Genomic DNA, 24,642 nt, shown 5'->3' on the forward strand with positions numbered 1-24,642 from the left:
AATCACAGGAGGCACTTACTGTAACCACCCATCCATCTCCGTGGAAGGACAGCGTTTATCAAACCTCACCCCGCACAGCCGGCATCAGGGTGGCGGGGGGCGGGGGGTTGGTGCTGTCTGCGAGGCACACCTGCCGTCGCCGGCACGTCGCGTCCAGCTCCCCTTCACGAGGCGGACGGGCCACCCCGGCCCCAGAGCGGGGCAGCTGACCACTCCCGCTGACGGCAGGCCTGTCCCGCACAGACCGCCCGGGGCGCCAGGCTCTCAGGCGGCTGCAGCCTGCGGTGTGGACCCACCCGCCTCGCCCCTCCCTCCACCCCGCCTGGGCCTCGAACTCCCCTCCTGGGCCCTCCCGGCACCAGTGGGCACCAGGACGTCCACTGAGTGCCGCGGGGCCCGGCCAGAAGCTGAGGACGCGGACATGGGACGCAGACACGACCCGGAGAGTGGGCCTGGGCGTGAGGCGGGGAGACGGACGTGGATTGGGGCACGGGACGTGGATACGCCCCGAGTGCGGCCGCCCGGAGGCCAGAGCCGGGTCTTGCTGACGCGCCTGAGGCAGTGGGAAGGAGGAGGGAGGCCGCTCAGACCCGGGAGCACGGCGGCCGAGTGTGGAGGGCGGGAGGGTGCCACGTGGGGGGCGGGCGGGGGAGCCCCGGAGCAGGGCGGCGCTGAGCCTGATGGAGGAGCGGGGGTGGCCCCGGGCCCCCGCGAGGCCTCTGTGGAGGGTGAGGGCCGGGCGGAGGTCCAGCCCCAGCAGCGGCCGGCCTCTGCCAGGTCCTAGGGACGCCCCTCCTCCCGACATCCGGGCTCGTCCCTGGGAGGCGCCGAGCTGCTGCTGGGGCCATGCGGGCCCACCGTCCGGGCGCCCTGCAGGGGGTTACTTATCCCTCCTTCCTACGCCCCTTTGCTAACCGCCACGGCCCGAGTATCTCCTGGACCTGAGAATAAAGAAAGTTCTTTCTAAAGGTCTGTTCAGGATGGGGATCCTCGTAGCAAAGGCTGAATCACCAAAACAGCCCACTGCGGGCATCGGTTCATGAGCTGCAGAGGGGTGGACGCCCCCCCAAACGTACATCCTCAGGACGGATGGATGTCCACAGGGCAGACGCACCAGCCGTCGGTGAGCCAGGCGGGCACAGGTGCAGGAGCAGCCCTGAGGCGTGGGCAGCCCCCCCGCAGGCTCTCGGAAGTGAGGACAGGGCAGGGGCTGCAGCAGCAGGCAGTTCTGCTGAGATGAAACCCCAGTTCCCTTGAGGAAAGAGGAGACTGGGGAGGGGTGGGGGGAGGAGGCCTCTTTCTTAAAAATGAGACTGTATTTTTAGAGCAGTTTGGGGATTACAAAAACTGAGCTGCAAGTGGAGAGCTCCCACCCTCCCCCCGAACAGCTTCCCAACATCTCGTGTTGGTGGGCTCGCACGCGCTAGGAGTCCTGACAAACGCACGTCATGTATCCACCGCTGCAGTGGCACGCAGAGCACTTCCACGGCCCTAACCCCCCGTGCTCCCCCTGTCCATCCCTCCCTCCCCCAGCGCCTGTCAACCAGCCATGCTTTCGCTGTCTCCCTCGTTTCCTCAGTCGCTGACCACATACTGCAGGCGGCCTCCTCCAGTGGGCTGCCTTTCGTCAGGAACACACATTTTAGGTTCCTCCTAAAAGGTTCCTCCATGAGTTTTTGTATCTTGATAGCTCATTCTGTTTTACTGCTGAATAATATTCCATTGTCTCTGGACCACAGCTTGTTTATTTGTTCATCTATGAAGGACAGATTCTGGTTACTTCCAGTTTTTGCTAATTACGAATAAAGTTGCTATAAACATTGCTGTAAAGGTTTTTGTGCTGACATTAGTTTTCAACTCATTTGGGTAAATGCCAAGGGATGTGTAAGAGTATGTCTAGCTTTGCAAGAAATTGCCAACCTGTCTTCCAAAGTGGCTGGACCATTCTGCATTCCCACCCGCAATGAGTGAGAGTTCCTGTTGCTCCACGTCCTTGCTAGCACGGTGTTGTCAAGTTTTCAGATTTTAGCCATTCTCATAGGTGTGTAGTGGTTTTAATTTTTTTAATTTGCATTTCCCTGGTGACATATGATGTTGAATATCTTTTCATCATATGTCTGCTATTTGTATATCTTCCTGGGTGAGAAGTCTGTTTAAATCTTTAGCTCACTTTTAAATTGGGTTGCTTTCTTATTGTTGAGTCTTAAGAGCTCTTTGTATATGTTGGATAACAGTCCTTTATCACACGTGTCTTTTGCAATATTTTCTCCCATCTCTGGCTTGTCTTCTCATTCTCTTAACAGTGTCTTTTGCAGAATGCAAGTTTTTCACTTTAGTAAAGTCCAACTTAAAATTATTTCTTTCATGGATCATGCTTTTGGTGTTGCATCTAAAAAGTCATCACTGAACCCAAGGTTCACCTACATTTTCTCCTATGTTATCGTCTAGGAGTTTTATAGTTTCACATTTTACATTTAGGTCTATGATCCATTTTAAGTTTTTGTGAAGGTGTAAGGTCTGTGACTAAGATTCCTTTTTGTGTGTGTGGATGTCCAGCAGGTTCCAGCACCATTTGTTGAGAAGAGTATCTTTGCTCTGTTTTGTTACCTTTGCTCATGTGTCAAAGATCAGTTGACTGTATTTGTGTGGGTCCATTTCTGGGCTCTCTCTTCTGTTCCATTGATCTGTCTCTTCTTTTACCAGCACCACACTGTCTTGATTACTGTAACTTTATAGAAAGTCTTGAAGTTGAGTAGTGTCAGTCCTCCGACTTTGTTCTTCTTCAATATTGTGTTGGCTATTCTGGGTCTTTTGCCTCTCCACATAAACTTTAGAATCAGTTTGTCAATATCCACAAAATAACTTGCTGGGATTTTGAATGAGCTTGTGTTGAATCTATGGATCAAGTTGGGAAGAACTTGACAATACTGAGTCTTCCTATCCATGAACATGAACTATCTCTCCACTTATTTGGGTCTTTTTTGATTCCTTCAACCAGATTCTGTAGTTTTCCTCATGTAGATATTATACATATTTTGTCAGATTTATTCCTAAGTACTTCTTTTTGTATGTGTGCTAAGGTAAATGATATTGTGTTTTTAATTTCAAATTCTACCTGTTCAATGCTGGTATCGAGAAAAGCCACTGACTTATGCTTATTAACCTCATATCCTGCAACCTTGCTTATTGGTACCAGTTTTTGTTGCTACTGTTGTTGTTGTTGGTTCCTTGGGATTTTCTATGTAAACATGTCACCTAAGAATTAAGACAGCCCCTTCCCATGAATAAGCCTTTAATATCCTTTTTTTTTTCATCTTATTGTATTAGCCAAGATTTCCAGTATGATGTTGAAGAGAAATGGTGAGAGTGGACACCCCCTCCTTGTTACTGACCTTAGGGTAAAAGTATCTAGTTTCTCACCATTAATTTTGATGTTAGTGTAGAATCCCTGTAGATGTTCTTTACTGAGTTGAGGAAGATCTCCTCTATTCCTAGTTTGCTAAGAGTTTTTATTACAAATGGGTGTTGGATTTTATCAAATGCTTTTTCTACATCTATTGATATAATCATGTGATTTTCTTCTTTAGCCTATTGATGTGATGGATTACATTAATTGATTTTTTGGATGTTGAATCAGGCTTGCATACCTGGGATAAATCTGAATTGGTCATAGTGTATAATTTTTCTTATACATTGTTAGTTTTGAATTGCTAATATTATATTGAGGAATTTGCATTTTCTGTTCATGAGAGATACTGGCCTACAGTTTTCCTTTTTTGTAATACCTTTATCTAGTTTTGTTATTAGGGTAATGCTGGCCTCATAGAATGAATTAGGAAGTTTTCCCTCTGCCTTTATTTTCTGGGCGAGATTGTAGAGAATTGGTAAAATTTCTTCCTTAAATGTTTGGTGGAATTCACCAGGGAAACCATCTGGGCCTGATGCTTTTAGAAGGTTATTAATTATTGACTGAATTCCTTTTAATAGACAAAGGCCCATGCATACTATCTAGTCCTCCTTGAATGAGTTTTGGTGGATCGTATCTTTCAAAGAAGTGGGTCATCTAAGTTATCAAATCTATAGGCATAGACTTGTTCACAATATACCTTTATCATCCTTTTAATGTCCATAGGATCAGTACTGATGACCCCTTTCTCATTTCTAATACTAGTAATTTGTGTCTTCTTTTTTTCTTGGTTAGCCTGGCTAAAAGGTTTACCAAGTTTTTCATCTTTTCAAAGAACCAGCTTTTGGTTTCATTAATTTTCTCTACTGAGTGTCTGTTTTCAATTTCATTGATGTATGCTCCAATTTTATTATTTCTTTTCTTCTGCTTATTTTGGATTTAATTTGTTCTTCTTCTTGTTTTCTCAGGTTGCACAGGAAGGCTAGAGGAGGCTGCAGTCGTCTATCTTCCTCCCCCATTGGTTAGGCCCTGATCAGACCCCAGTGGGCTGGGCTCAGGGTTTCCCTGAGGGCAGGCCTTTAAGAAGAACAGAGTTGTCTGGGCATATTTCACAATAGCTCCTTTCCCCTCCCCTGCCAGAAATGGGGATTTTTCTTTGATCTGCGGCGTGAGGACCCGGTTAGCTTCCAGGAGGTAAAGCCCGCGACAGCGTAGGCCCTGAGCCTGGGTGCGCTTCCCCCGCCAGCTGCCCGCGCTCGGCCTCTCTTAGTGTCCCGACCGTGCGGTGCTCTCTGCTCAGTGGGCTCTGACTCTCTGGGCCCGTCTGTCTGTCTCCCTGGTTTGGGGGGCAGCAGTTTGCCCTGTGACTTTGCTCCTCTGAGGGACCTAAGAAGAATCATCTATTTTCAGCTTGTTTGGATTGTCTCTCGTGAGGATTGAGTGACAGCTTCCAAGCTCATCACGTGCTGGACCAGAAACTGGAGTCCCTTTCATCCCTTTTCATCTCAAGTTTCTAAGTAGGAACGTATTTGTTAAAATTCTGGCTGTTTCTTTTCAAAAGTTGATTCAAACTTCACAAACCTGGATTGCTTTTGCTGTAGTTCAATTCCAGGCAGAAGTGCGAGCCTCGAAGAGCCGGGGCTGCGGAGAGGGGGCCGGCAGCCCACGCCTGCCCGAGACCCTGGCCTCGCCCGCGCCGTGGATCGGTCGGCAGCAACACCTGCCACGCCGCGCCCAGTAGTGTTTTCAGACTCGACACAGCCTCCCGCCAGGTTCGCCTGCTCAGGGCATGGCCGCTGCCCGTTTTACCATGGTTCTTGTCACTGACAACGTGGAGGTTTTGCTAGAGTCAAACGTACATCGAAGGTACAGCTGTAAATAAACTGCGGGCTAGCCAGGTACTTTAGGACGAGTTTGATTTAGTAATAAAATATGTCTGCAAATGGTTTCTTGGAAAAAGGAAAAGTTCAACAGACGTGGCACCTGTGGAGCTTGAGGTGCAGGTTTACTAGAAGCGCAACCTGTTCTGTTTCAGCTTCGTCTGGAGCCGCTGTGTCTGCACGGCCCCTCTGCTCACAGCCCTGCGGCCCGAGGACAGGACACTCGACGTCCAGTGTCTGCTAGGGTCGTGGGAAGAGCAGCCCCAGCCCCGGCTCCCGCCAGGTCTGCTGGGCCGCTCCAAGCTCCTCGGCAGGAAAGGCAGACGCTGCGTCTCAAGCGCAGAGAAAGCTCAGGCTACGGGGCCGGGGAACGATCACCTGCTGGCTGGGACCCTGCTCTCAACGCTGATGGAATCACTGCTTCCCAACTTGGTGAGTGTGATCCGCCTCCCGAGTGAGTGGTGATCATGAATCTGAACAAACCGACATAATCAGCCGCTCCCACAGTTATCACACCTGGGGAGGCATCTCAGATTAATGTGATCCGGCTCAACAGCCCAAGTGGAGCTCAGACGGCTTTACGTGTAACATGAAGAGACAACCCTGCGTGGATGAGAAACGCACACCGAATGGCGCGGGGACGGCAGCTCCTCAGATCAGGGGACAGACTCACGCCCGCGTGTCATGAGCACCTTGGGTGACTCTTCTCAGCACAGACACACCGTGTTGACCCATTAAACATGGGGCTACGTTTTCTGCTCTGCCACAAACATATGCTCTCGCCCATTTTTTTCTGAAATATGCTATCCTCCGGTTGTGTTTTTCATTTTTTTTACTTTCTCACGTTCGACAGGAACGCAGATACAAAACACTCCCCTCTCCTCTTAACTGTATTATAGGAAAGCTAGAGTCACCCGGCAGAGCCGTGAGGGGTGGCAGAGATGCGGTAACGGGCTGGGACGGCCGCAGGCGGGGCGGGGCGGGGCGGGGAGGGGGAAGCCGCCCAGCACAGGCCGGCCACCTCGGCCTCGGAGAAGCCAGAGAGCAGGTGTCCTCACGACTCCCTGCTTAGTGACTGCGCAAACCCCTCGATCAAACCCAGCCCACGCGGTGCTCTCGCGGGAGCACTGGGTGGGAGGGACCAGGATAAGCCAGACTAGCGGGCAGGGGGTCGGGGGTCCACCGAGACGGAGAAGCCCAGGAGACAGCAGAGCACGCATGGAGTCTTACCTTTAAAGTCAAACTGGGAGATGTTTTTTAAGGATTCGTGAAGAAAGTAAAAGCTTCCTAGTGCCTGTAGAGCAAACAGAGAAATGGAGTGAGGCCAGCACGGGAGCGTTTCTAAAGCAGTCCTGAGCGGTGACTAAGAAGCTCTGTGGGTGAGAAAAAGAGCTCAGCTCACTGCAGCCCAATCACAGCCCCCAAACTCAACAGTCAGCCGCAGACACTTCCCGACCCAGGACGCCAGGAGCGCCGGCCGCTAGCCAACCCCGAGGGGGCGTCTCCCCTGTGGACGCACCCGCCCCCCCCACCTCCCGTCTGCTGCAGGGTCCAGCGGTCCAGCGGTCCAGCGGGCGAGGGTCGGGCAGAGTGGATGGCTGCTGAGTGCAGGACACGGCTCCGTTCCGGGCGGCACAGCCTCGCCGCGGCGCCCCCTGCCCCTCGGCAGGCCAGCCGCCCGCTGCCCGGCCCAATCCCTCCCCGCTCACCGGCTCGTCCTTCAGGACTGAGCTGCAACCTCAGAGCCTCCGGAGCCACGGGCCCAGCCCATCCACGATCAACAGCGCAAGAAGCCACGGAGCGCCCGCCGGGCGCCAGGAGCTGTTCTGGGCGATGAGGCCGGTCCTGCTCGCCCCGCTCAGGGAAAGGCCACAGTGCAGCAACCGGGCTGGGGTGGGGATGGGGCATCTGGCGCCAAAAGTCACTTGTTTACCTGGGATTCAGACTTAACTGCGTGTGTATGTGCGTGTGTAGTTACACATCTTTTTCGTGTGTATCCATGCGTGTGACGGGGACTCAGGCACGCGGTCAGTGCCGACAGGCTCCCCACGGCGCAGGCACAAAATAAACGGAGCGCACGTGCTGCTTGCCTGACTCACCCATCAGGTCTCTGCCCCGAATCCTCTCCGAGAGGAGCTGGGCACCTTGGCGCACACACCCGAGGACCAGCCTCCGCTCTCTGTTCTGACCGCGGACAGTCAAGGCCCCTCCAAGAAGAGGGACGTGGGCAGCACTGGGCCCTGGAAAGCTGCAGGACCACACCCATGAGCGAACGGATATCTTCCCGTTTGCTTGGGTAAAGAAAGCGCTCAGAAAAAGCGTAAGTAAATAACGCAACTGCAAAGATTTGAACTATTGCCTCATTGGATGTGATAAAGCTAACATAATATTAAGAAGTTTACAATAAATAAATGGAAAATAAATTGCCAATGCAGGTACAGAGCTGTAACTCATAGAGTCAGAAAATCCATAATTAGCTCTAATGAATATTTCAAGTCAAAGTTCAACTCAACTTTTTCAACGTCTGACCGACTCCATCGATACAGTTCAGGGCCCGTTTGTCACAGGCTGTGAGGACAGGGGGCAGGAAGCATCCTGCCGACGGACGCCGGCTCGCGGGTCCTCTGACCCCGCGCCTGTCAGCAGTGTGTTCGTCACGTCTCAGAGTATTGACTCCTTGCCTGTTGTGCTAGAAACAATTAAAATACTTTTTACATATTTATAAACCTGACTGTCAAGAGTGCTTATTAATTCTCCATTAGCGAAATGCAGTCCAGCCGCTACTGTGTCCCCGGAGCAGCAGACACAGGGCGGGCGCCCTGACCTCTGGCAGCAGGATGGCCTCAGGGGCGGCCTCGCCCCGCGGCTATGGGGACCCAAGGCCAGAGTTCTCGCGACAGGGCTCTGAAGGGGTGCCGGGTGTGGGCCGGATGCGGCCCGTGTGGCTCCTGGTCCCACCTGCCCGGCTCCACCGGATCCTCGAGGGTCTGCAGGGCTGCGAAGCCAGTCCCCTGCCTGTAGCGGGTCAGCTAACGGCTAACGGGACCACAGGCCACGCCTGGGCGCTCGTTTGCCTGCGGGAGCTGAGCTCTGAAAGCCGCAGGCCGCTCTGTAGATACACAGAGCCAGGGCACGGGACGGGGCCGCAGGCAGACGGCCCCCATGCTGGTCAGGAAGCCACGCATCCGCAGATGTCAGCGAAGCGTGGATCTGCAGAGGGCACCACGGACGGAGCCGCCGCCCACCCGCCGCGGCCCGGGGACTCACCGGCAAAAGCTACTCCTTGGAAACACCCCTCCACCTTTTATTTGCAAACAGATCAGACATTCATTAACCGATTATTTCTGCGCCGACATTAGCGGCCCAGGTACAGGTTAGCCCTCGGCCCCCGCGTCCAGTTGGCTTTCAGACAGTTCCGAACCCTCAAGTCAAATCGCCTGAGCAGGAAGGGGCACAGGAGCGAAATTTTCTTCTCCAGATACAATGAAAGAGGAAACCATACACGTGCTTCTCGCACACGACCCTAGGGCGCTAACTGTGCCTCTGAGGGCACCGTGGGGGCGGGAAGGCTGGGTCTCAGCTCCCAGGGCGCCTGCAGAAGGGAGTTGCCCTCCTCGAAGTCCCAGGGAACAACCCCCACCGTCCCCCAGGCAGGGGCTCCCCGAGAAGCCAGCTGCCGCATTCTAGGACAGGAGAGGGCGTGCCAGGGGGCCACACACAGCCCAGGGCCGGGGAATCTGCCCATCAGGAGGGCCAACTGCCTTTAAGTGCAACACTGCTCCTCCAGGAAGGCACTGCACTACGTTGTTTCTACAGATACAGCATTTTCAACATGTCATTTTCTAAAAAAATAAAATAAATGCATCTGAGAAGAGGATAAAAACTTCCTAAGACACTGCTGATAACCAATCCTCAAGTCTGCAGCGAACCACAGAACGTGAGCCGCTCTACGTTAGAATCAATGGGCATGAATGACTCACGGCTGGAAAGGCCCCTTGGTTTGGAGATTATGATGAACCCCTGACACGTCACCTGCTCTATCCCGTGGAGCAGACAGCGCCCCCAAATGAGGTACGGCCCTGCATGTGCACACGCGCTGTGGCGTCAGGGAAGCAGCTGTGCTCAGCTCAGCACTGACATTCCAGTCAGGATCAGATGCAAACATCTCCACCCTCAGAGAACAAAGTTCAGGACACGAGAGGCTGTGATGTGGACCCAGGCTGGCTGTGAGTCCCTCGTAACACGGGGGGCCCGCAAGCTCTGAGCACACAGCCATGGGGAGACGGACAGCTCCACGGCCTCCCAGCTAGTTTACACCCAAGGGAAGCCGTGCATAAACGCACACACAGAGCTCTCTCTCAGAAGCCGGGGCTCTCAGGACACACGCACGGGAAGGCAGGCGGCACTGCCAGAAACACCAACAGACCCAGCAACCAAATGCCTAACAACGTGCAGACAGATACACGTGATCCACTCCTACAGTGGAGCACTAGCAAGGAGAACAAGCAAATCACACGGAAAACCACACAGAGGCTTCGCAATGTTGAGAAAGAGGAAAGTTCCTGAAACTTCACGGGGCATGGTGCCAAGATAACAGAAACACAATCAAAAGAGTGCGTTTAAACAGAACAAAGGAATAAAGTGATCGGCACAAAACTCAGCATGGGGGTTACGGGGGGAGCAGGGCGATAAGCAGGTGCACACGGGGTGTCACTGCTCTAGAAAGGCCTTAGGTTGTGTGGGGACTTCCAAGGTGTCCGCTGTGCTGGACACTGCCAACACAACTGTCCCCCCAGAGGTGGCTGCCATCCTGAGTGTCAAAGGCACCCCTGGAAGGGCTCAGAGCCTTCACCAACTTTATCTGTGCCATCATACCTACTCCCTCCTCAGGAACTTGTTTTGATGACTGTAGCTTTGTAGTATAGTCTTAAGTCAGGGAGTCTGATCCCTCCAGCTCCGTTTCTTTTCCTCAAGATTGCTTTGGCTAAGGAACTTGTTTTATTTTGCATTCAAAGTTCTATTTTAGAAACGTTTGATGTTGCAACATGTAACATTAGCTTATTTTTAATGCTACAAGATTCAATATACAATAATACTACAAGTTATTTATCCAGTTTTGCTGTTGGACATGAAGACTGCTTCCAATGTTTTCACTATTAGAACCAATACTGAAACGAACATTGCACGGTGTCCTTGAGCACATGGGAGAGATACACACCCGTGTGTATTAAATGTGCGTGTGTGTATGTGACATGCGGCTGGGGTTTCTGGGTCATGGTGGATGGGCATCTTCCACGCAGGTTTCTACACGGCACCCAGCAGTGCCTGCTGCCCCACACCCTCGCCAGGACCTGGTGCCGGCACACCTAGATCTCTGCCAGCCGACGGGGGTGAAATTACACATCACTGTTGTCTTATTTGCGTTTTCCTTAGACTAGCGCAGCTGAGCACCTCTTTTTAAGAGGAGTGGAAACTTGGGTTTCTCCTGTGAACACCTTATTCTTATCCTTTGCTTATTTTCTATTTCCCTTGTCTACTACTTGCATTACAAAGAATTCCCCCACTCTCTGTGGCTTACCTAGTCAATTTTTATGGTATCTTTCATGAAATGAAAGCCTTTATTTTTAAGGTAGTCAAATTAGCCAACATAGTCCTTTATGGTTTCGCCTTTACGTCTTGTTTGGAAACAGTTCCCTAGTCTGACCCCACAATGAGTCTCAATATTCCATGTAAAACGTGTAAGGTTGTTTCTTTCCCATTTAGGTTTTTACAATAACAGGGACTTATTCGTGGGTATGGCGCAAGGTGAGATCTAGCGTTACTTCATTCCATATGCAATTCCGTACTGCCGGTTTCCCCGTTACGTATGTGACGACTCATTTACCACATTTCCATCCGCTTGGGGATCTGTTCTCTGGGCTCTCGGTTCTGTTCCATTGGTCTATTTCTAATAGCACTTTTTCCTAGTTTAGCTTTATAATAAGTCTTGATATGTAGTAGCATAAATAAATGCCCCGTTTTGCTTTTCTTCACAATTGCTTTTGTGGTTTTTGGACCTTTATACTTGCATTAAAACTCCAGAACAACTGCCAAATTATACCCAAAACATCCTGCTGGGGTTAGGATTACAAACACAGATTGACTTGGGGACAGCTGACATCTTTGTGATACTCGGTCTTTCTGCCCATAAACATGATATATCTTTAACCATACTGAGGTCTGGTTTCTGGTTAGTTAAAGCAGTGAATTGCTTTAAGAGATTTTAAAATGTTAAGCCAGCCTTGCACTCTTGGCACCGGCCTGGCTTGATCACGATGCACAGGTTTACAGCTCGCTGGATCCTGTCTGCGGTGCCGTGTCCAGGGTTTTGCCTGTTCCCAACCTTTTCTCTGTCCTCACCACCCGGTGAAATCACTAAGCCAAGTCTTCGTGACGGCCCAGCTGCAAATCCGAAGGAGACTTTCTGGGACCCTCAGCTTCCCAGCAACACGGGACCTGTCCTCCTGTCACCGACCTGTCCTCCTGCACGGGCCTTCATTTCGGGTGTCAGGACACCACCCTCGGCCTCCCCGGGGTCTCTTCCCCAGCTCCACGTGGCAGCAGCCGCCAGCTCACCGTGCAGCGCCCGCCCCGGAGGCCAGCCTCAGGTGCAGGGCACTCAGTCCCCACGCGGACTTCCTGCAAGAGTCCAGCCTCTCCGACTCAGGACATTACGGCGTCGGTCCCCCTCCTGCTCCCACTGGAAACCTCGTTCTCTCTGGACGCCTCCCGCTGCTTCACCACCACGTCCCCCCCAAACGTCCACTCCCCGCGTGAACTCCACGCTCACAGAAACGTGTCTCTAACCTCCCCTGCCCCCCACCAGGTGGGACCCCTGCTTCCTCCACTGCTTCCCCGCCTCTCCCCCACCTGCTGCCGGGGCCACCAGAAGTCTGGCCCTGTGCCCCTCTGCTCTCCAGTCAGCTTTCCTCACGACAAGCCCGCCCAGCTCACAAAGCTCTGGCCACACTGGCCCTTCCAGGCCTGGAGATGGCCCAGTTCTGCCGTCATCAAGGCATTACCTGCTATGCCAGCTTCTTCTCACGAGAGCCCGAGGCCACAGATTTCCATGGAAATAGAGCCCTGAGGCCGCAGGTTTCCATGGAAATGCTGTCTCCTCTGAGCAGCCCTCCCGGACTGCAGCCCTGCAAAGCCCTGTCCTTCTGCGGTGCTGCCCACTCTGGCTGTGTGCTTATTCCCTTCTTTACCGGGAGTGGAGGGAGCTCCTTGAGGGTGGTCTGGTCACCTCTGAGTCCCCAGCATAAGGCCTGGCACATGGCAGGAATCCACCGGTCAGGCGAGAGAGTCGCAGAGGCGCAGGGCACCCCGATGAGAGACGGGTCCGCGGCTCTGGAGCCAACACGCAGATTTCAAAGGACAACCTAACACGCAGCCTCCAGCGCCTCCAAGAAGCTGAGCCTGACTGCGAAAAATAACGCACTTTCACCAATAAGGGGAACAACCATTTCACAAGAGTAAGCCCCAAGACTCCGGGTTTTAAAACAATTTAATAGATTGAGTAATAAATCAAAGCAAAGTTACTATAACATTCATTAGATTATAAACAATAATAAATGAAACAAGGCTCTTGCTTCCATCAGTGCAGCGCTTCATTGATCTTCTCCGTATAATAAACTCTCGGACGGGCAGCCTAACTGGCCGAGGAGGCCTGACTGGCCGTGTCAGCCCGCGTCACCAGAAGGCGGCTGCGGGGACGCTGCGTTTAGGTGTTGCTGCTTCTCCGAGCAGCTCTGCGACCTCAAACAGGAACTGACTGACTCTCCACGTCAGCCTGTGGGCTAAACGCGGAAGGACGCCCCCGGACCCCCACTGACCCTGCAGCCCCACTCCAGGCAGCCCGCCTGCGCCAGGGACGCGTAATGTCATTTGGTCTCCCGCCGACTGCGGCATCAGAAGTTAATCAAATCGGTTGTCCACTGTATTCATCCACTTACGAAGTTAATGATATTCCGTTGCTGAATTAAAAAGCATTTTACGAAGCGTGCAGCAGGGCGGCTGGCACGCTGTGCCCCGGGCGCTGAGCCCTGTCACAGCCGGGCTGTGCTGTCCCGCGTTGGGCTGCCCAGTACCCAGTGCAGGCCCTGCTGTCCTGACGGGGGGCAAACCGCGGCGACGGCCGCTCCGCGTCCCCTGGCCCGCGACAAACCCGCTGCTAACCCTTTCAGTCGCCGCGTGAAGAGGGCTGGCGTGTCACCAGATGGCCTCGCAGGCGGGCTGCGGGGAGGGCACATCGCCATGGCCCCGCGCTGCAAGGACGCTGGTCCCACCCCGACCTGCGCAAGGCGACCTTGGGCCCAGGACAGCCCTCCCAGAGAACCCACCCACCCCGCAAACTGTCCGCACCATCTCGACCGCGCTCGGGCAGCACGAAGCCTGGCCTGAGAGCCTGAGGGCGGCGCGGGGCGTGCAGTGGTGACGTGGGCCTTGGAGGGACGGTCAGCTTCTGAGTGGGGGATGCCATCCCCAGGACGTCCTGACAGAACAGGTGGAGCCGGGGTTCTGCCAAGGCAGCTGGAGGTGGGCTCTGCCACCGCCTGAGACGGGGAGGGTTCGGGAGGGAAGGCGTCCAGCTTTGGACAAACTGGGGCTGAAATGGCCCTAAGACACCTCAGGGGGACATCAGGCCCGGAGTCCAGGACAGACGTTTGGGCCCAGATGTAAATGGGGTGGTTGGTGTGTGGAGAGCCCCTCAGGAGGGACAAGAGCCAGTGCAAAGGGCAGGGGACAGGGGGCCGTCAGCAGGGACATGGCGGGTCAGCAGGGGCACGGGGAGGCCAGTAAGGACACGGGAGGTCAGCGGGGACAAGGGGAGGTCAGTAAGGACACGGGGGGGTCAGCAGGGACATGGGGGTGGTCAGCAGGGACATGGGGGGTCAGCAAGGACACGGGGAGGTCAGCAGGGACATGGGGGGTCAGCAAGGACATGGGGGGTCAGCAGGGACATGGGGGGTCAGCAGGGACATGGGGGTTCAGCAGGGACATGGGGGGTCAGCAAGGACATGGGGGGTCAGCAGGGACATGGGGGGTCAGCAGGGACATGGGGGGTCAGCAAGGACACGGGGAGGTCAGCAGGGACATGGGGGTCAGCAAGGACACGGGGAGGTCAGCGGGGACATGGGGGGTCAGCAAGGACATGGGGAGGTCAGCAGGGACATGGGGGGTCAGCAGGGACATGGGGGGTCAGCAGGGACATGGGGAGGTCAGCAGGGACATGGGGGGTCAGCAAGGACATGGGGAGGTCAGCAGGGACGGGGGGGTCAGCAGGGACATGGGGGGTCAGCAAGGACACGGGGAGGTCAGTGGGGACATGGGGGTGGCCATGGGGATACAGGGAGGTCATGGGAACAGGGGGTCAGTGGGGACCAGGAATGGTCAGCGGCGACCAGGCACAGTCAGGGAAGAGGACAGGACAAGGGCAGGAGGCGTCCTGGGGGTGGTCTTGAGGGGGCATGGCCACGGGGCCTGACCCGCCGGCACACCGAGTGCACGGGGCTGGGCACCGAGCCCGGATGCCACAGCTCGGGGCAGTGGTGACGGGGAAGAAATTCTGGCAGGATGCCGCAGCCGAGGAGCCCAGGCAGCTGCTGCACCCCGAGGGCAGGGACTCGTGGGGGCCCCGGACCCGCCCAGCACCTGGGAGACGCTCTCAGACGCCCCCGTCCACGACCCGACACCCTCCTCCCCCCACAGAATCACTCGCTTTTGTTCAAGGCCGTATCTTGGACCCTCCTTTTCAAAAGGGAAATGCTACAGACTTCGCCTGATTTAACAAGTTCCAGGAGCTGACGCCTGGCAGCAGGTGGGAAAGTAAATCCGTCCACGAGACAGAATTCACGCTGTGGGCCTATCAACCTCCAAGGCGACGGTGAGAAATGCCGCAGACCCCGAGTCCCTCGGCAAGCACCCCCAAACCATCTTTAACTTTACATCGCCTAAGTATTTCGTCTCAAAATGAGATTCCTTTGCAGTATGAATGTTCTTTTCAATAATAATACCTTGCAAATGGAAAGTTTTGATAATGAGCAAAGAAAAATATCAGACTTAAAATAACAACTAGTTTTAATTATGAAATTTGTTGCCATACTTCCATGTCTAAATGATTACCAAAGTAAATCAATAAACTTCTATGCCAATTAAATTATGTAGAGAGTTTGCATCATAATTATTAAAACAGCTCTGACTCTCATCTTTTGTCTTCTAAAAATCATTAGCTTTTCAATTACAATTTCATTCCTACAAATGTTCTGGAGAAATAGGCTATGAGCATTATGGATGTAGGATTAAGTAAAGTAAAATGCACTTTAAGAGCCAGCCAACACGGATGCACGCTGTTTACAAACTACCTTCTGCCATCAGAAAAGCCTGGGCATACAAAATGCTATTAAAAAGCTTTAATTGATTTTTAAACTTCAATTATATTGGGAAACTGCCATCTACTTCTGTTTCAAATAATTTACCCCAGTCCTGAGCCCACAGAAATGCTAAAACAGCAGCATCTGCAAAGGGCATGGCTCCCAAGGACCCCAGCCGCTCAAGCCTCACAGCCCTTTGTCAACACGGCAGGGTCCTGCGGACACTGATTCCACTGACACCACCGCCTGCTGGCGCTGGTGCTGGTGGGTTTCAACCCCGCGTCTACACTGCAGGCGCTCTTTCCCCACCACGTTCGCCCCACACCTGCTCACTGCTCTCGGTCCTTCTGCCTCTACTTTCCACCTGGGGTCCTTTTCCTTCCGCAAGAAGAATGCCCTTCAGGATTTATCGCCCCTTGGGTGGGTCTGCTGGTGACAAATCCTTTTTGGTTTCATTTGAATAAAAACGTCGATTTCGCCTTCCATCCTGAAGGTATTCTGTGGATCCGGGATCCTATGCCGGCAGCTTCCTTCTGGGACGCGGCCTCGGCTGGGAACGCGGCCGTCAGCGTCACTGCTGCCCCTTGGGAAGGACCCCGTCTTTTCCCCACGGCAGCTTTTAAAGAGTCCCCTTTGTCCAGGGTTCTGTTCAGTTTTACTATGATCTGTCTGGACACAGATTTTTTTTTTTATCCTGTTTGGGGCTCTTTGGGATTGCTGAGTTTGTGTGTTTGTCTCTTACATGCCAGAAACTGTCACTTATTATCTGTTCAAACACGACTTCTGATGCCCTCAGTGTTCCCCTCGGCTCCAATTCCACGTCTGTCAGACCACACACCTCCCACCCCACCCTTTGTCTTTCCACGATTCCTTTCACCATTTTCTACTGGCCCAACGGCAGTTCATTAATCTTGTCTTCAACTCTGCAGTTTCTAGCCTTGTGATCTGGGCAAACACACCAGGAAAACCTCATTTGTAGGGATGCCTGGCCCAATCTGCCTGCCAAGGTCTGTGACCACCACGTACAACAGTGTCCTTAAAGGAGCACCAGCCGCACGGCTCCCTGTCCTTTCCTGGAGTCAGGGCCCCGGCCAGCTCCAAACACCGGTCCTCAGGCTTCGGAGCCCGCGTTCACCTGACCGGCCTCTAGGTCGCACCCCAACGCTGACCGTCCCCCACTGCGCCCTGGCTCCAGCCCACCTTCCTCCCCTACCCCTCTTCTGGGCGTGAGCAGCCCAGGGGCTCAGAGCGCGGCTCCGGAGCAGAGCCCCGAGCTCAGATCCCGCACCTGCTCTCCCTGATTTGGGGACCCCAGTCCCGTTACTGGGCCCCCCTCGGTGGCGTGGGAGGTGCGCCCTGTGTCTGCTTTTTAGGGCCGCTCTGACCCGCAGCGGGCGGTGCTGGACCGGGACACAGCCGCTCTGAGTTCACCACCAGGCCGGTCAGATGGTGAGAATCCTCTCCCACCACCTGGGGCCCCGGCCGCGCCGCGAGAGCGGAGCACAGCTCAAAGGCGTCCTCGCTGCCCGGGGAATACGGCGGCACAGCAGGGAGGGGCGGTCAGCCGGGAGAGGCTCCCACCTGCCTCTGCGTCACCCCCTCGGCGAGCCTGCTCTCCCCCCTCCGCTGCGCCAGGAGCCCTCACTGACCGCCAGCCACCCCGGCCAGACAAAGGCAGGAAGGAGGTGGCTCCCACGCGCTCCACGTCTCACATCACGTGGGCAGCACGGTGCCCATGACGTGAAAGCAAGGCCCCTCCTCCCTCGCCTCTCTCTGAGGCCAGGTCACAACAGCCGCCCCCCGCGGCCTCGACGGGAAGGGGACCTACTGACCCTACTGACCCTACTGACGAGGTCACGAGGTCACGGAGAAGCAGCAGGACCACCACTCCTCGCCTGCGCTCCCCGGGCGCCGCAGGGCTCCCTTCCCTTAGAAAGTAAGAGAAATCAGTGTTTCCCCAGGACAGAGGATCTAGGCGGGGAGAAGGTCAGGAGAGCTTTTACCCACAAAAGAGGGAAACGCCGGCCTGTGTGCTGATGCGGACAATCTGGCCCAATGGGAGAAGCCGATGGTGGGGGGGCTCCTGGCGGCACCTCCAGGGAGGCCGGTGGGGACGTGAGCCCGACGCCCCTGCACGGCCGGGGAGGACGAGGCCCAGGTGCGCCCTCTCCTCAGTGGCCGGGGGCTCACACGTCCTGCCTGCCCACTGGTCACACAGTCACTGGCAAACGACTGCGGGGAGGGTCTGACACGCGGGTGGATGCCGGTGGGAAGGGGATGGGGCTTGAAGTGGGGAGGGGGACACAGGGGCACCGGGGCCGGGCCCGGGGCAGGAGGCGGATCGGGAGGCCTGGGGGCAGTGCCAGGCTCTGGCGGGAGAGGGGATTCTCGGGAGGAGGTCTGGGGGCCTGGGATTTGCCAGGGGTGGCCCGAGGACCCGGGGGCTTAGGGGCTGCAGAGACTGCAGGGAGGGCGGGGGCCACGTGGGCAGGGCCGGAGGACGCCCCTCGGGTGCTGGGGGCTGTGAGCGCACGGAGGGCAGGTCCTCCTGTGTGCACGCGCGACACTACATGCCCTGGGAGCCGCGGAGTCACTGTGTAACATGCAGCCTCACCCCCCGACCCCGACGAGGAGGAGCTGGGGCCACCTCGGGAAACACACGTAACGAGAGCAGGGAGAGCCGTGATGGAGCACAGCTGCCCTGGGCTCACAGCAAAGACCCCAGTGCCGCGAGCCTGTCATCCCCACGCCCGGAGAGTCTCAATGAGCCTCTGGTGGCACCTCGTCCCGTGTCAGAGAGGAGAGCCCTCCTGGGGTCCGCCCTGCCGGCCGCCTCGCGCCCCGCCCTTGACCAGCTGACGGGCGCGTCAGTGCCACTCCAATGGGGCTTGGCGAGCGCACGGAGGACTGGCCGTCACTCTCCCACGGCTGTCGAGGAGAAGGGCCCGACAGAGCACGGCCACCTGTCCCAGGAGTGTCCTTGGGAATCGTCCTGACTAGTTTATGAACCCGGGTCACTGAGGCCCCGTCCTCCTCTGTAAGGATGTGCTGGCAGGTCTAAAAGCGCAGGGTTAAGATAACGCACGTGTGCGTTCGCTCTCTACCATCTATCTGCGCCTCGGGTGGGGCTGCAGGGGCCGTGCCTGTGACCCTCTGGACTGCCCACCAGGTCCAGTCACTAGTGTTTCTGGGCCTTTCTGTCCCCAAGTCCCCAGCTATAAAATGGGGGAATCATGGTCGAGCTCTCAGAACAATCCTGGCAAACAGCAGGTGCCCAATAAAAGCGAGTAGTGCTTGCGATGCATCAGAGCGCGGCCGTTTTTGCAGAAAGCCACAGAACTCAACCAAACAAAACGTGCTACTGTTAAGGGCTGAAGATCAGTGAGCTAGTCAAGAATAAGTAAAACGGAAAACAAGCTTTTAAGTCACACTGAAGAGAAAGGATAAGCCCTTGTAACGCTCCCAAGTGCAAATCCACGCGTCTCCTGAGCAAGGGAGCAGCATTTCTTCACTTCCCTGACCGGGCGCTAATTAAATCTCTAGGCCGCTGTTTAAAATAAGGCCGTCATGAACAGTGATCGAGGTTTTCATTGTTCCCTGCTGAGCGATAAAATCAGTCACGTTAAGTTTTTATTACGTAACCTCTACAAAGTGAAACGTTTGAGGTTAAGATATTTGATGTGCCCCGGCATGAGCCGGGAGGTGTCTGGCAACGCGCCTGCTTCTGAAAAGGGGATGTTCTGCTTCATTTCCACGCTCTCTCCACCAGCAGCACCTGCACGGTCGGGGGTCGCCCTGACTACAAGGAAACTTAAAGACAACTGCAAGGAGACAAAGGGCCAAGACTTCCTTGGTGAACGTGCAAGACTCTCAAGTCACGTCGTCCAAAAAGGGACCGGTGACACTTAAACCGGCCCTGCCACTCCCGCTGTCGCCACGCGGCCCAGATCCCGAGTGCATCTGAAAGACGGAGGCGTCTGTTGGGTGTGACCGAGACATAAGGAAACATAACAAACACTTAGAAAAGTTACACCTGAAAAATCTCCACTCCAACTTCTGGTCGATGTGCTCAGCCAAAAGGTCACAGCTCGGAATTTGCTAGATAAATAAATGTTGGTGAGGCAGATGAATCACCGGAGAATTGATGCATGGCAGCGAATGAATAACCTGCAAATGCCTCCCCAACCCCATTATTTCCACTCTTCCAGGAGCCCGAGATTCATGCCCCCGCATGCTGCCAGTTCGTTACCGAGAAGCACCATCCCTCTTCGGCTCTCGCCGGGCAGCGCGCAGCCCCTGGAGGGCCCTTTCATGTTTAATTTCCCATCATCCGCTCCACTGAACAGCTTAATCTCTGCTTGTATGATCAATACTATATCAGTGTAAATTAAAATGACAATTTTAAAGTAATTAAGCCTGTTAATGCTCGATTCAAATGTCATTATTTGCACAAGGGATTGAGGAGAAATTACAGCGTGTCCAGGGTGACAGGAAGATGTCTGAGCTGCCCGGATCGGCCTCGTGGAGCCACCGGGGGCTTCAGCAAAGCGGATTAACTCTGCCGCGCCCTGCCAGGCTACCTCTCCAATTTCTAAAGAGGATAACACAATTTGATAAATTTAATTCCAGCTACAAACTCAATTATTGTGATAATAGATGAAAACTGGGAGGAGATCCTATACAAGGCCCACATTTTAAAAAATACACTTAACTCCGGAATGAGATACAACAGTTGTGATTTGATTTGATTTGTTCTCTCTCTTTTGAAAACCCTTTAAATAATTTCGATGGTTGGAACAAGAGCGCACATTTATTAAATAGCGTAGCTCTGACCCAAATGGGGCCGCAGCCCCGCCGATTCAGGTCACAGTGTAACGTCTGCTGCCGTTCGTAGCAGCCATTATTAGACAGGCACAATCACATCATGCATTACTGGCTCTCGTAAACTGATAAATAAACCTCAGCCTTGCCCATTCCCGGCTGGTCTGGCCCCAGCCCGGAAAGATGCGTCCAGCCGTGTTTTTCCTGAGTGGCGGGTGGGAGTGGAGGATTAATTTAAAAAAATTAAACGAACAAAGCATCACCTTTGCCCGCCCAGTACCTGGGGCACTGGGCACAGAGTACGAGTCAGAGCCTCTGACTGATTCTCCTGCACAGGTGTTTCTCCACCTGAGCCACTTCCGGGGGGGGGGGCCACACACGGGAGATGGTGTCCACAGCACTGGAGGGGCTGCTCCAAGGGGACACCCGCCGTCCCTGGGCCTCATCCTTCAAATCACCAATAAAAGCTGACAACCAACCATTAATATCAAGATGAAGAGAGAAGTGTAGCAGTTTCCGTCTGAAAGATGTGTAAGCGCCCCGTGGCCCATCTCTCAGGGCCTCCTTGGACCATCGCGGACACTGTGCCACCCCGGAAGGTGGCCGGGAGGAGCAGGAGAGCCACCGCAGGGGGCCAGGGCCTCCCAGTTCCCGGGGAGCTGACCGGGGCACGGTAGCCTCCCGTCGCCTGAACGTCCCTCCACTTTCTGCAGAGGAGGGAGGCTGTGGTTGGCACTTCCCCACCATGTCCTGCATGTGGAACGGGCCCTGCCTGCTGCCCGTCTGTCGATGTGACAACCTCCCGGTCCTCACCGTCCCGCCAGCAGGATGGCGGAAAATCCACGCAATCGTAGAAGCCTGTCTGCACATGGCTCTCCTCTTTGGCTTCTAACTACAAACATCCCGACTACAGAGTATCATGCTCGAAGGTGAGGAACTAGACAGGAAGGAATTTTTAACGATGCATTAAAATTAACCACAACGTGGAGGAGAGTCGGGCACATGATTATTTGATTTTAAGGCAAACGTGGGGAGGGGCCATCAGGGTGCTGACATTCCTCCCTTTCAACCCGGAAAACAATCATACAACGAGGAAAACCCCAAATCTCAACCCACTTTTCCTTGTAAGAGTTAAAAAGCAGGACTTCTGAAAGGCAAGGGATACGAAACCAAGGGAAAACCATGGGACACGCTGATTTTCAGGACAGGTATTTGTGTGAGTCTCAGAGGTGGTGCCCTGGGCTCTCGGGACACAAGGCACCCGGGAGGGCGGCTCTAGGTGAAGGTGACGGGCTCGGCACTGTCAGCCTTTTCTGAGAACACCAGGAATCCTGCAGGAACACGGGACGCGGATACAGTTTCCGGGCTCCGTCCGCTTTTCATCTCCTCTTGTCCGACAGGCCTGGAGCAGGAATAGCTCAGTTGGCGGGTTCACCCTGAGGCGGCACAGTCCGGAGACGCTGGCGCCCAGCCACCGCCTCGGAAAGGTCTGGGCAGGACAGGGCGGCCCCCTTGCAGCTCGGCACCCGGCTGCAAAGGGGGGTGTGGGGCCCCTGCCAACAAGTCCCTGCCGACAGGGGCCCCGATCCAGCACCAGCCCTGAGAGCCACGCCCCGCCACCGCAGACGGCAGCCACAGCGGCCCCCCGTCGGGACCCCTGCACCGGGCTTGCCCGACGCCATTCCTCTCTTTCGGGGGACAGGGCTGGGGCCAACAGGAAGCAGTACAGTCTGGGTGGGCGAGTCGAACAGACATAAATCCAGAAAGGATGTGGCAGATAGGCGGAGCCCGATGGCCACGTCCCCCGCTGCGTTACAGCCCACGGGCACCGCGAGGCACGGACAGGGAGCGGGACCTCTGCCAGCTGGCTGCGCGTGGCGGGCACCAGGCTGTGCTGTTCGCCCACGTGGGCCTGGGGATGAAGGCACAGGAGAACCGGAGACCGACCAGCGAAGCCCAGCACTGGCCACCCTCACGGTCCAGCGTGAGGACTAACGCCCGGACGGCGGATGCAACTCCGTGCACGCAGCGGGCACAAGCCGGGCGCTGGCCCTCGGCAGGCTGTCCTTCCCCGGAGACCCTGCACCTCGCTCTCCTCGACGGGCTGCGGACGGTCTACAAGGCAGAGCCCGGCCACCCCACACACCCCGAGCCCCGCCTGGACCCCGGCCCGTCACAGGAACTCAGGCGTCGTCCACGCGGGAGGCTGGCTGATGCCTACCTCCCCGGAAGCCCCTCCTCACCAGGCCTTCACGGCGCCCTGTGCCCGCCCTCCTCTGGGGACGGGCTCTGAAGCCCGGTGGGCCACACCCCTGGGGCTCAGCTCCCGGAGTCCGCTGTCCAGCTGCAGGCGTCAGAGGGGGGTTCTGCTCGGGGGTCCCCCGGCAGCAAGAGGCTGGAGCCCCGGCGCAGTGGCGCAGGGTCCCGGGAGAAGGGCGGGGGGCCTGGTGATCTGGGGGAGCTCGGGGCTGGGGGGCGGGGGCGTGCCACACAGGCTGAATGAGCGGACAACAGGTGAACTGTGCGTCGCCGGGACCTCTCTTCATGTTCACTGTTTCACTGATTTCCTGTCAAAACATGCTAACAAGCCTGAAAGTCCTTAAGAGCTTTACAATTTTTCAGTTGTTCACCAGGACATTCCAGGAGCTGCATTTGTTTCCAGGCAGCGGGTGACACGCGCTCCCTCACACCTGTCTGCCCCTGACCGATCGCCACCCGGGCCCTGTCGCTGCCACTGAGAGCCCAGCCGGATTCCCCCCCAGAGAGCCGGCCGAGGGTGCCGGAAGGGCCCTGCCAGCGGCCCGCAGTGGTGGGAGGGAAGCAGAGACAAACCACCGCCTGGACCAGGGAAACTGCCCCAAGCGGGGCTTTGGGCAAAGGAACAGGGGCCCCTTCACCAAGGAATCACACCAATACGGCCGCGACCCTGCGCACACAGTGAGCGCTATGCAGGTGGGGCACAGCCTGGGGACACCGGGGCGGGCAAGCGCGGGCAGCTGTGTGATCAGCCTGTGGCGGGCGGGGGAGCCGCGGCCGCGATGGGGACCACTCCTTACACCACGCGGCTGCGTGTGGGCCACTTCCTGCACCCCCCGCCCCAGGGGCTCCTTCCTAGCCCCTCCCCACACCCAGCCTGCAGACCCCACGCCCGTCTCACAGGCCCCATCACAGGAACGTAAATCACGTGCAAACGGACTGGGCAACTACACACCAAAAGACAGCGCCCGCCAGCCCGAAGTAAGGCGAAAATGCGCACCAAAGTCAACACTAATTATTCCATTGAGTTGGAACAATGTTACATTCAAAATCAATAGAGCCTTATTTAACCTAAAGAATGAATTTTATACTGATAATATCTGCATAGGGCACATGTGAAATCGAAAATTATTCATACCCTGCTGTTACTTCTTGCGGAACGTTAAGTTTCCTCAATCATAAGACATACGGAACGATTCGTGTGGCTTTTACCTGGAGTCAGCTTGTGATGGAAATATCCTTTTTCAGTTAAATCATTTAAAGTTTGACTGCTTATCAGCCATTAACCACATGACTAGATATTTTTTACAGCGTTATTGATGGATATAGAAAACCGTATAGACTTAAAGTTTGCAATTCGATGAGGCGTGACACATCTACACACCTGTGAAACCATCACCACAATCAAGGTAACAAGCACGTCCGTCACCCGGGGGGGTTTCCCTGTGTCCCTTGGTCCCCGGATAATCCCCTCCTCCAGTCCCTGTCTGAGGAAACCACTAACTACTTTCTGTCATTGTAGATCAGTTTTCATTTTCAAAATTATACAAACGGAGTCACACAGAATGTGTGTTTCGTCTGGCGTCTTTCACTTGGCATAATCCCTGACATTCATCCGTACCATCTCCTGTATCAACAGTTCTTCACCTTCCACTGCCGAGTGGTACTGTAGCTGGTCTATCCACTGACCTGCTGTTGGCTGTTTGAGTCGTCCACAGTTTGGGGGTAAAGTTGCCATAAACACTTATGTACAGTCCTTGTGTGGACATGTGCTTTCATCTCGCCCAGGTGGGTACCTAGTGGTGGAAAGGCTAGGTCATATGGTAGGTGTATTTTTAACTTAAGACACTCCCCACGTGTTTTCCCC

General features: G+C 55.2%; 1 protein-coding gene across 8 annotated transcripts in view; it reads right to left on the reverse strand.

Moving 5' to 3' along the window:
- The window catches only part of INPP5A (inositol polyphosphate-5-phosphatase A), a 181,357-nt gene that overhangs the window by 55,812 nt on the left and 100,903 nt on the right, over positions 1–24,642 (reverse strand). For 7 of the 8 annotated variants that reach the window (XM_036829041.1, XM_036829044.1, XM_036829043.1 and 4 more), the window contains exon 5: positions 6,517–6,580. The exons of the other annotated variant lie outside the window; for it this stretch is intronic. In XM_036829041.1, coding sequence (XP_036684936.1) covers positions 6,517–6,580 — 64 coding nt within the window. The remainder of the gene's footprint in view (positions 1–6,516; positions 6,581–24,642) is intronic. 8 annotated transcript variants of the gene reach the window in all.

This window comes from Balaenoptera musculus, chromosome 16 (genome assembly GCF_009873245.2).
Source record: "Balaenoptera musculus isolate JJ_BM4_2016_0621 chromosome 16, mBalMus1.pri.v3, whole genome shotgun sequence".
Classification (NCBI taxonomy): Eukaryota; Metazoa; Chordata; class Mammalia; order Artiodactyla; family Balaenopteridae; genus Balaenoptera; species Balaenoptera musculus.